Below are 14,182 nucleotides of genomic sequence, written 5' to 3'. Positions count from 1 at the left end.
CCTCTCCAATCCTCCACTGATGTAGCATATATGCTCTGGCAGTCCCCCTAGGGTTTGTTTATAAGCAGCCAGCATGTGACCATCTCAGTAATCATGTGCCGTACTGATAACATCACCGCTCAGAATTAGGAGCCATGAAGCCAGCAGTACGGCACATGCCCACTGAAATGACACTGGCACGTGTCACATTTCTCCACTGGATTACATGGACTGCTTGTAAATAAAGATGCGGCTGCCAAAGCACCTGCACTGGATCAGCAAGACTTTTTTTTGTTTGTTATTTAACATTTAGGACTGTTTATTATTTTGTGAAGTTGAACAGCCCCTTTAAACCCACATAAAGTTGTTTTGTCACTTAAGACTCTGACTTTTCCAACCACACAAGTGCTTGAACTGCTTTCTAGACTCCTCTTAAATCAGAGGTAGCAGAGAAAACAACCTCTGAGTATGTGGCTCTAGTACTAAAGACACAAATGCAAGACTCTGTCTTGCAGATTTCAGAAAAACACAAAGACACACAATATCTGCAAGTGTATAAAAATGTATGTGCAAGGAAGTTAGTTATACAGCTACCATGTGCCAGAAACTAACTTCTTCTCACAGCCTATTGTCGGAGCACTCTTGCCTTTAATTCTGGTTGAACTACCTGCTAACAGTTGAGAATATGACCAGCTCTCTGCTTCATAAATCTAGGTACTGTATGTGCTACCACACATTGAACATTTTCACTTACATTCTTCCTCACTGATATTTACCCAAATTGCAAGAGATATATAGTCTGTAACATACCAATATGCAACTGTAATATTGGTAGCGGGACGAGTCAAGGGTTTTAAAGATGAATGGACAATTGAATGCTATCAGAACAGGAAAGCACTGTGACTTTTAACACTTCTGCTTTGTGAGATGACTACTAAGACCATTAGTGGATGGCTCTTTTACCATTAAAGGAGTTGTCCCATCTCGCCCTTTCATGGCCGGGATGGAAATAAATAACCCACAGTAAATACTAGTCCAGGGAGGCGAAGGTATGGAGACAGCTAATCCCGGGCTGGCACTTACTATGGGTTATTCCCATCTCGGCCATGAAAGTACACATCAAATCATCATATGAATATAAATCTTTACAAACATTAATTGTAAGCAATTTCAGCAAGATATTCTACCAAACAAGCCAGCTTGCTTTATAAAACTATATTTCTAGTCATTTTTTTCGCTGTCTGCATTCCGGTTTTTGGCAGGAGATATGTTAGCAATCACATTACCTACTGTCCCATTTTTTGATACCACCCGGCTGTTGACGTCTGAACTTGAAGTAACATCTAATGTGCCCTCTTGTATCACAGTGTTGTAGTTCTTACTTTGTTCATTCATTTCAATTGATTCAAAATCTGCTTCATTCCAGCGCTGAGCATCCTCTTCCTCCTCTTCCACTCCAGAACCTGAAAGCAAAGCCCGGCGGTCCTCACTTTCCATTCCATCCCAACGGGTCTTGTCCCTTGGAGAAGTGGCCAGTTTGTACATAACGGGAAAGAGAATTGCAGTCAACACAGAGGACGCCAAGATTGTATACATAAGTACAGGATAGGCAGGAAACAATCCCTGAAGGTAACCTACAGAGGCAGGAATAGCCATTTCACCCAGTGCTGCCCCGATGACGAATAAAGAAGCAGCCTTTCCTCCTATGGTTGTGTACTGCTGTGCCCAAGAAAAGCCACTTGGAAACGTAGTAGCCATTGAGGCACCATAGAGTGCGCTACCAGCCCAAAGCACAATGTGGTTGGTATGAAAAAGTAGTAAAAACAAAGACGACACAGCACAGCCAATCACACTAAGCAGCAGCATGGTGCCAGGATACAGACATGTAGCAAAACAGATGGCCAGGCCTCGAACTGCAGCAAACACTCCCCAAAATATGGAATTCAGCCCTGCTGCTTTATCATGGTCCATTTCTGCTGTAGTGATAGCATAGGTAAAAATATAGGAACCGTAGGCAACTTCTGCACCAACATAGAAGAAAAAAAACAAGAAAAGGAGAAATATAAGGGCATTGTGGTATCTGGCTGTCCGTACTTTCTCGTCTGTGCTCTTGGTGACTGATTGGTTTGACTGGGTCTTGCTGTACAAGATAAATAAAAATAAAGACACCAGGAAAATATATGTTGCGATCACAATATAGGATAACATGGATTTTTTTAATCCCAGAGGCAAATCCAGCATTTCCTTGGATGTCGTGTTGTCTCTCAGACGTTCTGTGAGGTGATTCTTATCAAGTGGCAGAATTTCTGGGATTAGCTTTGCCAATATTGGAGCTAGGACAGCCCCCAAAGCAAAACTGAAGTGGAGTGCTTGCACGTGAGGTCCAGCTTCATCCCCCCAGGTGTTCAGAATGACCACATTTCCACCTGATGTACAGGAAGATACATTGATTAATACAACCTTGAGGCCTAAACTTATCCGGTATACACCAGTGAGGCCTAGTTCACACATGAGTGATTTCCATCAGTTAAGCCTTATTCACACGTCAGTGTTTGATCAGTGTTTTCCATCAGTTATTATGAGCCAAAACCAGGAGTTGAGACTACACAGACATAAGGTATAAGGGAAAGATCTGCACCTCTTCTGTGTTTAAAGCGGCACCTGGTTTTGGCTGAATATCACTGATGGAAATCACTGACCAAACACTGACTGCGAATAAGGCCTCATTGTGAGCCAAAACCAGGTGGGGGGGGGGGTCAAAAACACAGAACAGGTGAAAATATATCCATTATACCTTATCTGTATGTAGCCTCCACTCCTGGTTTTGGCTTGTAATCACTGATGCAAATCTTTGACCAAATCACCGAAGTGTGAACCAGGCCTGACTCATGTCCAATAGGATGTCAATGGCAAAAGGGGCCTTCAACTACAAACAATAATGCTGCTACATAGTACACTAACAATGGAACAGTAGAAGATTCATTACAACTGTAGTAAATGCCTAAGTAAAATATATGTGAGTTCTTCATTCATTCTGAAACAAAGAAAGGTCAATAAGGTCAGCGTTTCCTGAGCTATGCTGCATGAACATGAAATCTGCATGTAACTGCATGTACTGGGTACAATGTACATTATATACATTACAAGGCAAAACTGCTTAAAAAATTAAACTTACCTTCTGATTTTTAAATTTGTATATATAAAAAAAATAAAAAAATTATATATATATATATATATATATATATATATATATATTATATTATATATTATATATACACACAGTACAGACCAAAAGTTTGGACACACCTTTTCATTCAAAGAGTTTTCTTTATTTTCATGACTATGAAGGGATCAAAACTATGAATTAACACATGTGGAATTATATACATAACAAACAAGTGTGAAACAACTGAAAATATGTCATATTCTAGGTTCTTCAAAGTAGCCACCTTTTGCTTTGATTACTGCTTTGCACACTCTTGGCATTCTCTTGATGAGCTTCAAGAGGTGGTCCCCTGAAATGGTCTTCCAACAGTCTTGAAGGAGTTCCCAGAGATGCTTAGCACTTGTTGGCCCTTTTGCCTTCACTATGCGGTCCAGCTCACCCCAAACCATCTCGATTGGGTTCAGGTCCGGTGACTGTGGAGGCCATGTCATCTGGCGCAGCACCCCATCACTCTCCTTCATGGTCAAATAGCCCTTACTTTCAAAGTTTTCCCAATTTTTCGACTGACTGACTGACCTTCATTTCTTAAAGTAATGATGGCCACTCATTTTTCTTTACTTAGCTGCTTTTTTCTTGCCATAATACAAATTCTAAAAGTCTATTCAGTAGGACTATCAGCTGTGTATCCACCTGACTTCTCCTCAACGCAACTGATGGTCCCAACCCCATTTATAAGGCAAGAAATCCCACTTATTAAACCTGACAGGGCACACCTGTGAAGTGAAAACCATTTCAGGGGACTACCTCTTGAAGCTCATCAAGAGAATGCCAAGAGTGTGCAAAGGAGTAATCAAAGCAAAAGGTGACTACTTTGAAGAACCCAGAATATGACATATTTTCAGTTTTTTCACACTTGTTTGTTATGTATATAATTCCACATGTGTTAATTCATAGTTGTGATGCCTTCATTGTGAATCTACAATTTTCATAGTCATGAAAATAAAGAAAACTCTTTGAATGAGAAGGTGTGTCCAAACTTTTGGTCTGTACTGTATATATATATATATATATATATATATATATATATATATATACACACATATACACACACATACATACACACACACACACACACACACACGTGGACTGAAATGATCCATATCTTCACTGGGAAAATATCTATTATTTTTTTTTTCTTTTTAATTTAAAATTGTAGTGTTACATACAACACTGTTCTGGCTATTAAAAATAGAAATTGTTCCTTGGCAGAAGTGTTCATACCTGATTTTAACATCAGCGTATCCCTTAAATACCATTAAAGGGGTATTCTGGTTGTTACAAGTTAGGATACGGGTTAACAGTGAGCACTCCCCCACAGATTGAACCCTGTTTGCCCCACTACCCAGACACGGTATTGCCGCATTATGTTTCCCCTTCACCCAAAGGGCCTCTGACAAGTAGTGTTACTCCTCTGCACTACCCCTGCTGCCTGTGCAACTTTTTGTTCCACCAGAGAATCTTGCTAAGAAGTGTCTCCCACTTGCCCCCTTCTTTCCACAGAGCTCTGCCATGTAGTGCTACCCCCTGCATGAGAAATATTTTTTAATTGAGAAATTATAATTATATTTGAAATAAACAAAGCATATACACCAGTCTATGGACTGACTGCAGAGTACATACTGGACAATGGTTTGACTGACCACAGAGTATACACTAGACTATAGCCTGACTTACTGCAGCATTTACACTAGACTATGGCCTGACTGACTGCAGAGCTTAGACTAGAACAGGAATGCTCAACCTGCGGCCATTCAGCTGTTGTAAAACTACAACTCCCACTATGCCCTTCTGCAGGCTGATAGCAGTAGGCTGTCCAGGAATGCTGGGAGTTGTAGTTTTGCAACAGCTGGAGGGCCGCAGGTTGGGCATCCCTGGACTAGACTATGCTGACTGACTGCATAGTGTACACTAGACTATAGCCTGACTGACTGCAGCATTTACAACTAGACTATGGTCTAAATGACTGGAGAGTTTAGACTACACTATGCTGACTGACTGCAGAGTATATACTAGACTGTGGACTGACTGACTGACTGACTGCCAAGTATATACTAGACTGTGGACTGACTGACTGCCGAGTATATACTAGACTGTGGACTGACTGACTGACTGACTGCCGAGTATATACTAGACTGTGGACTGACTGACTGACTGCCGAGTATATACTAGACTGTGGACTGACTGACTGACTGCCAAGTATATACTAGACTGTGGACTGACTGACTGACTGCCGAGTATATACTAGACTGTGGACTGACTGACTGACTGCCGAGTATATACTAGACTGTGGACTGACTGACTGACTGCCGAGTATATACTAGACTGTGGACTGACTGACTGACTGCCGAGTATATACTAGACTGTGGACTGACTGACTGACTGCCGAGTATATACTAGACTGTGGACTGACTGACTGACTGCCGAGTATATACTAGACTGTGGACTGACTGACTGACTGCCGAGTATATACTAGACTGTGGACTGACTGACTGCCGAGTATATACTAGACTGTGGACTGACTGACTGCCGAGTATATACTAGACTGTGGACTGACTGCCGAGTATATACTAGACTGTGGACTGACTGCCGAGTATATACTAGACTGTGGACTGACTGACTGCCGAGTATATACTAGACTGTGGACTGACTGACTGCCGAGTATATACTAGACTGTGGACTGACTGACTGCCGAGTATATACTAGACTGTGGACTGACTGCCGAGTATATACTAGACTGTGGACTGACTGACTGCAGCATTTACACTAGACTATGGACTGACCGCAGCATTTATAGCTGATTATGGACTGACCACAGCATTTACACTAGACTATGGCCTGACTGACAGCAGAGTTTAGACTAGACTATGCTGACTGACTGCAGTATTTACACCAGACTAAGGACTGACTGCAGCAGCATTTATGCCAGACCTTAGTGTGGCAGCAGCTAAGTAAAAAATGTATATTATGTGGCCCCACCAGATTTGTTTTTGCCAATAGGCCTCCACCAAGCTTAATCTGACCCTGGTATGAAGCCTGTATGAAATGAGATTACAGTAAGGCAGCAAAGACTTCAATGGGTGCCATGTTATGGCTTCAGACCAACCCAGTGGTAATATGACTGTGTGCATAAGACCTTTAGCTTTGTTTTTTGTTTTTATCTGTACTGCAATTTTTTACGAAACTTGCATGAAGCAGTGCACTTACCAGTGTCTAGGAATCCCATGGAAGTTCCCACAATAGACATAACTCCAGTAAGGAAAATGGCCTTCTTACACCATGGCAAGACAAAAAGTCCTGCACAAGTTGCCAGCATTGATAACCCTTATGAGATAAGAATACACAGGAAATTAAAACAAGCCAACAGCAGTCCAACAACTATAGCTGGTCACAAAACAATGCAGTTCAATAACTTCTACATATAACTGAAAACTGTGTCATCTAACATTAATGCTTAGGGAAAAGAAGCTCAACACAGACCTGTCATCAATGAAAGTCGATACATGAAAACCTCTTTGCCATGCGGAATAGGACCATTTTCTTATTTGTCTCACATACCTAGAAGCAGGTGCTGATTTAAGCGTTCAAAAAGGATACCACTCAAGATAGAGCCACAAAAATATCCTAAGGACCTCCCGACAAAAATATAGGAAATGTTTCCAACAGTACTATTCACATTAGCAGCCAAATCAGGGAACGTTGGTCCTAAGACTGAAATAGCCATTCCCTAAAAAATAAAAAAAGACAAAAAACGAATTAGTTTTAGTAGTTGTATAGATAAGTACATAGAACGTACAGGATAGTATGTGAATAAACAAATTGTACTACACCCAATGCATGTGGCTACAGTAGAGTTCTGCACAGAAGCTGGACTCGGGGATCAGATCTCGCTCTGTGTGATGAATAAAGTCATTCTCAAAGCTTATTTTGTGTGAAATCCCAAGAGTGAAATATGATCTCATCCACGACTCTTAACCCCTTAAGGACTCAGTCCTATTTCACCTTTAAGGACTTGGCCATTTTTTGCAAATCTGACCAGTGTCACTTTAAGTGCTAATAACTTTAAAACGCTTTGACTTATCCAGGCCATTCTGAGATTGTTACATATTGTACTTCATGACACTGGTAAAATGAAGTAAAAAAAAATTCATTTTTATTTATAAAAAAATACCAAATTTACCCCAAATTTGTAAAAAATTGCAAATTTCCAAGTTTCAATTTCTCTACTTCTATAATACATAGTAATACCTCCAAAAATAGTTATTACTTTACATTCCCCATATGTCTAATTCATGTTTGGATCATTTTGGGAATGATATTTTATTTTTTTGGGATGTTACAAGGCTTAGAAGTTTAGAAGCAAATCTTGAAATTTTTCAGAAATTTTTAAAAACCCAATTTTTAGGGACCAGTTAAGGTCTGAAGTCACTTTGCGAGGCATACATAATAGAAACCACCCAAAAATGGCCCATTCTAGAAACTACACCCCTCAAGGTATTCAAAACTGATTTTACAAACTTTGTTAACCCTTTAGGTGTTCCACAAGAGTCAATGGCAAATGGTGTTAAAATTTCAGAATTTAGATTTTTGGGCAAATTTTCCATTTTTTCCAGTAACAAAGCAAGGGTTAACAGCCAAAGAAAATGCTATATTTATTGCCACGATTCTGTAGTTTGCAGAAACACCCCATATGTGGCCGTAAACTACTGTACGGGCACACAGTAGTTTACGTAGAGGAAAAAGGTGCGCCGTATGGTTTTTAAAAGGCAGATTTTGCTGGACTGGTTTTTTTGACACCATGTCACATTTGAAGCCCCCCCTGATGCACCCCTAGAGTAAAAACTCCATAAGGCCTCATGCACACGACCGTTTTTTTTTTTTTAAGGTCCGCAAAAACGGGGTCCGTGACCGTTTTTTCGTCCGTGGGTCTTCCTTGATTTTTGGAGGATCCACGGACATGAAAGAAAAGTCGTTTTGGTGTCCGCCTGGCCGTGCGGACCCAAACGGATCCGTCCTGACTTACAATGCAAGTCAATGGGGACGGATCCGTTTGACGTTGACACAATATGGTGCAATTGCAAACGGATCCGTCCCCCATTGACTTTCAATGTAAAGTCAGGAGTCCCTATTATACCATCGGATCAGAGTTTTCTCCAATCCGATGGTATATTTTAACTTGAAGCGTCCCCATCACCATGGGAACGCCTCTATGTTAGAATATACTGTCGGATATGAGTTAGATCGTGAAACTCAGATCCGACAGTATATTCTAACATAGAGGCGTTCCCATGGTGATGGGGACGCTTCAAGTTAAAATATACTAAGAACTGTGTACATGACTGCCCCCTGCTGCCTGGCAGCACCCGATCTCTTACAGGGGGCTGTGATCCGCACAATTAACCCCTCAGGTGCAGCACCTGAGGGGGGTTAATTGTGCGTATCATAGTCCCCTGTAAGAGATCAGGGGCTGCAAGGCAGCAGGGGGCAGACCCCCCTCCCTCCTTCTATTGTATTAATTTCATTGGTGGCACAGTGTGCGGCCCCCCCCCCCTCCCTCCCTCTTGTATTATTTTCATTGGTGGCACAGTGTGCGGCCCCCCTTCCCTCCCTCTATTGTATTATTTTCATTGGTGGCACAGTGTGCGGCCTCCCCTCCCCCCCCCCCCGATCATTGGTGGCAGCGGAGAGTTCCGAACGGAGTCCCAGTTTAATCGCTGGGGCTCCGATCGGTAACCATGGCAACCAGGACGCTACTGCAGTCCTGGTTGCCATGGTTACTTAGCAATATTAGAAGCATCATACTTACCTGCTGCGCTGTCTGTGACCGGCCGGGAGCTCCTCCTACTGGTAAGTGACAGGTCTGTGCGGCGCATTGCTTAATGATCTGTCACTTGTGCTCGGATCGACTATCAGAACAGCTGTGGCCTAAGCGTAGCAGTAGAGTAGTGGCGGAACTGCTGTAAAGGGTAGCCTAAAGGGGGCCGCCCCATGGGAAGGATGAAAAAAGGGGTAGGGTGGGAGGGGCACACGCTGTCGAGCCGGGAATCGTGGAGGAAGCCGCCAGGGGGGAAGGGCACGGAGGTGCCTTAAATAGTAAGAGCGGGAGCCTCCCCTCCCACAAATACGGCAACTACGTTGCCTACACTTGTGCTCGGATCGACTATCAGAACAGCTGTGGCCTAAGCGTAGCAGTAGAGTAGTGGCGGAACTGCTGTAAAGGGTAGCCTAAAGGGGCCAAAAATACACGACACAGTAATGTGAACAAAATACTGTATTGACACATATTACAGTAACAAATTACGGAAAGCTAAAGACATCTCGCGTTTAGGGTTGGGGATGTAACGAGTGTAGCACAATGACTTCCAACGCCCTAACCTCTTTATAATGTGCCCCGGTACGTTGTTTTTAGAGGCGGCTGATGCCGCGCCTATCCTGAATGAATGGCCGGTGATGCTCAACGGATCCACGCCTACTCCTGGCAATAAGGCGCGGATGAACCTAAGGAAGGTCTGTATAGAGAGTGGGCTGGAGTCGTGAGCCAACAATGGGGAGTGAGGTGCGTCGGGTTTGATCAGCGCCAACCATTCATTAAACACTGCGACCGGGCACCATACATTGCCTGTGGGAAAATACTTAACCTTGGTGGTCTCACCGGGTCTGGTCGTCTTGGTATGATAAAGTGTGAGCACATAGTGGGAGCCTGAGTGTTGTAAATGTTGTTTCTGTATGAAAGTATGGCGGGAAACGGGGCACGTAAATTCCCCGGGTCGTAGGAAGCCGTAGAAGCATAGATACAAGGCGGTCTTAACTAAGGCGCTAGTCCTAACTCCGAAGGGGTTGGTATCTAGGATGGCCGCTAAGGATTTAAACATGTCCCCAGAGAAGGGTCTCCTGGAAATTATGCTAACGGCTGCTGAATTCTGAATGCCCTTGAGGATTGTTTTAACAGGGTGAGCGGAGAATAGCGAGGGTCTATCTGGGTAGGAGATGTGCCAGTAGTGTTGTATACCGGCTAAGTATGACTTGATCGTGCCGTGTGCTAGTTTGAGGTCTGAGTGGCAAAAAGCTATAAATGCGAGTAAATATGTGATATCGTCCATGGCCAGCTGTGGACACTTAATCTGGAATCTAGAAAAATGGGACCACGCCGTCTTGTACGTCCTAGCCGTGTTCTCGGACAAGGACCTCTGCATGAGGAGCCTGGCAGTGGCCAGGTGCGTGTTCAAGGCATGACTAACAGGTTGTGCGATGGTGTAGGGGTTGGTACGGGGTCCGCCTCTGGTGAAATCTGAAAGAAAAATTGCAGTTTACCTCTAGAAAGAGCATCTGCTGCCACGTTTACCTTGCCAGGAATATGTGCACATTCAAAATGAAACTGGTACTGTAGGGCCAACCAGATAAACTGTCTCATGAAAGCCATGATTTCACTGGAGTCTGACCTACCCTTATTGATCAGTGCTGCCAGACCTTCATTATCGGTCAGAATCAGCACTGTGCTCTTGCGCCAGTGAGCTCCCCACGCCTGTGCTGCAGCGACAATGGGGTAAATCTCGAACAACGAGGATGACTGAGAAAACCCAGGTATGGAAGCAACCTCGGGTGGCCAAGCGCTGGCCATCCAGTGGTTGCCGTAAATGGCAGCGAAGCCCAAAGCTGATGAAGCATCGGCGTGGAGAACGGGGGAGTGGCTGGACACTGAGGGAATAAACAAAGAAATACCATTCCAGTTGGAAAGGAACCGGTCCCACATCACTAGATCGGCCAGAGCTTGTTGATCTAGCCTCACCTGGCTATCTTGGTCGGAGGCTGATGGAAGAAGGCTAAGGAGTCTGGAGATGAAAGTCCTGCCCTGCGGGATGATCCTCATGGCATAATTGAGCATGCCGAGCATGCTTTGGAGCTCCGCTCTGGAACAAATGCCTGCGCAAGCTAACATATGGATTTTATCTCTGATTCTATGGAGTTTGTCCGGAGGCAAACTAGCTTGCAACGTAACGGTGTCTAGTTGGATACCTAAAAAGGTCAAACTGGTGTGGGGGCCCTCAACCTTATGATTTGCTACTGGAACGCTGAGTTTGCTGAACACTTCGGTCAAAACACCTAGATCACCTGGAGGCCGTGCCGGAGGTTCGATCAGCAGAAAGTCGTCTAGATAGTGGATGACGTGATGGGCACTGAAGGTGTGCTCCAGGATCCAGTGTAGACTACTGGCAAACTGATCGAACAGCCAAGGGCTTGATTTTGAGCCGAAAGTGAGACAGTTAGCGAAATAATACAGCCCGTCCCACTTGACGCCATGCCACTGCCATAGTTGGGGATGAATGGGCAGCAGTTTAAAAGCGTCGGTGATATCTGCTTTTGACAGCCACGTGTGCTGCCCCAAAGACAGTATGACCTGAATTGCCTCGTCTATGGACGCATATTTCATGCCAAACTCCTCGGAGGGAATAAGAGCATTAAGGCTAGGCACGTTAGAAGAATGTGGAGCTGACAGGTCGTAAATCAGGCGTTTTTTATTGGAGAATTTGCCAACAACCATGCCTATCGGACTAATTCTCCAGTGATCGAAAGGGGGCTGGCGCATGGGGCCTATCAGGTAGCCCTTTGCCACCTCTGCTTGAATGAGGCCACTGACCGCCTCGGGGTTCCTGACGGCAGACAGCAAATTCCTACATTCGTACGTGGTCTGTGGTAGGGATATCTGGCCTGTGTGGAAACCTACGGTGAAACCGTTAAGGAGGAACCTCACCCACTGTTGGTCAGGATGATCGGCCAGGAATGTGGCTAGCGTGTCAACATGCACCCTGCCTAGTCATGCCGGGTGAATGCTTTTCTGAGGGCACGCTGTCTTGGGGTGGGCCCTGAAACAGTTGGTGCATAAATGCAGCAACCGGCATTGGCTGTAGAAGCACCCTGTGTGATTGAAGTTGTTGCAAATTTGCGATTTGCCTAGGTACTTGATGGGCCTGCCTAATTTATCGACCCCTGTGGCGGATTTGGGCATGACGCTCTCGGGTGCCTGCCTAGTCTGGGAGCTGCCTGACGGAGGATTGCTGGAGACGCACCACTCTGCAGTGTGGGAGTGTGAACTGCAGGTGGAACAAGCGGGGGCTCTCAAGCCAGCAAAATGGCGGCAAAAAAGCTCGGTATCCGTCACTGCCCAGTCGACGGTGTGCTGGAACTGTGTGAGCAAGGCTGCTGCCCTTGCAGAAAAAGACCTATGATACTCGTAGAAGGCCGTGCCCCCGTATTTGTGGCCTAGGTCTACTACTTTGTAAAGGTATAGGTCAAATTCTTCCCGGCGACTGGGCGACACGGAACAGATGACGTCCCGGAATAGGCTAAACGCCAGCACAAACTCAGTAATACTGAGTTTGCGGTTTAGCCGGATGTCCCGTGACTTGAGGATGACAGACACCTCCCCGCAGGCGATGGTCTTGTTGTCGGGTACCTCGTGTGTAGCGATAAGCAGGCAGGCTAAATTGACGTCCTTACCGTCTAGAATATCCTGCCTAACGTTGGCCGGAATGAAATGCGATGGTGCGACATTAGGGAAGTTGGGGGGGGGGGGTCGCCGCAGACGTGGAGGGGACTGATGGAGACGTAAGTGTAGGGGCGCCAGCGCTGGAGGTGGAAGCCCTGTTTTGAATCTCCTCTAGTCTGGTTCGGAAGCCGGACATGGAGGACGCCATGTTATTAATTGCCGCATGTAACTGGGTGATGGAAGTCTGAATGGTGTTGGGCGTAAGCAACTCTTGACTGGAGCCTGGTTCGGACTGTAGCAAACGAAAAAGTTCAGCCTTTCTAGCAGATGCAGGGAAGGGAATTCCTCTGCGTAAGAGTTCCGTAGTTATCCTGGATATGGTCCAAGACCTTAGGGAGGGGGTCATGCCTCTTTCTGACTGTACGTCCTCGCTGGCTAGGGAAGACGCGGATGCAGTCGGAACTTGGTTGTGTGGCAGCTCCATCTGGAATACATGAAATGCGTGAGACGATGGCTAGCTAAACGTGACGATGCCTGTACCATGCACCCTGGTGAACTAGTTAGGGAAGAAAGACTAACCGTGCAAGCTGTGCCTGAGGAAATAACGCACCACACTCGTGTACCTTAACACCCCCTGCCACCTTGTGTACCCCAGGACGGGGCATGTACAGCCATGACTGCTGATGTCCGTGGGGGCCCGCGACTGCGTGTGAGTGGGTAATGGGGAATGCGTGTGAGACAGGAGACCTGTACGCTCGAGCGGTAAGCCTTACCAAGCTGCGACTAACTGGCGCCTGTAGCCGTGACAGGGCTTGCGTTGTCTCTGAAGACGTGACAGAGTTGCGTATGCCTGAGGTCGTGTCAGGACTTAGACTGAGTCTGAGGACGTGACAGACTTGACGCGTGTGCCTGAAGACGTGACAGGACTTGACCGAGTCTGAAGACGTGACAGACTTGACGCTTTGCCTGAGAACGTGACAGGTCTTACGTTGAGTCTGCAAACGTGACAGAACTGGCAAATGCTGAAACGTGACGGAATTGGCGTGAGAGTCTGAGCACGTGTCAGAAGTGGGGCGGCTGAGATATGCCGTGACTATCAACTGGGTCTGAGGACGTGACAGACCTGCCGAGGCTGAACGTGCCGGGACAGCTTGTGGGTCTGAGGACGTGACAGACCTACCGTGGCTGAACGTGCCGGGACTGCGTGTGCATCTGAGGACGTGGGGAGAACCCCCCTTATATTTCCTTCACTTTTTTTCTCTTTTTCCTTTTTTTTCCTTTTTTTCCTTTTTTTTTTTTTATTTTTTTTTTTTTTTTTTAGCTGTACATGAACCCCTGGTGAGGAGAGCGAGGAAAAGAGGAGAGAGAAAGGGGGGAGAGCAAACTAAATAAATTCCCTTTACCGAATCCTGATGAACGAAGTATGTGCCTACTGGACTGTGAACGAAACAAAGCATCAGGACAGCTCTGGATTTTAAGCCTGACCTAACTATGTT

The 14,182-nt window shown here is 45.4% G+C and overlaps 1 protein-coding gene across 1 annotated transcript in view; it reads right to left on the bottom strand.

The window, feature by feature from the left end:
- Positions 1 to 890: 890 nt before the first annotated feature.
- The window catches only part of MFSD4B (major facilitator superfamily domain containing 4B), a 30,867-nt gene continuing 17,575 nt past the window's right edge, over positions 891 to 14,182 (bottom strand). Inside the window, exons 2-4 of the mRNA XM_040428883.1 lie at positions 6,761 to 6,929; positions 6,410 to 6,526; positions 891 to 2,405 (exon numbers count right to left, since the gene is read on the bottom strand). Coding sequence (XP_040284817.1) covers positions 1,201 to 2,405; positions 6,410 to 6,526; positions 6,761 to 6,929 — 1,491 coding nt within the window. The 3' untranslated portion in view covers positions 891 to 1,200. The remainder of the gene's footprint in view (positions 2,406 to 6,409; positions 6,527 to 6,760; positions 6,930 to 14,182) is intronic.

The sequence above is a fragment of the Bufo bufo genome, chromosome 4 (assembly GCF_905171765.1).
Source record: "Bufo bufo chromosome 4, aBufBuf1.1, whole genome shotgun sequence".
NCBI classification, from domain to species: Eukaryota; Metazoa; Chordata; class Amphibia; order Anura; family Bufonidae; genus Bufo; species Bufo bufo.
This window is presented reverse-complemented; position numbering and strand designations above follow the sequence as displayed.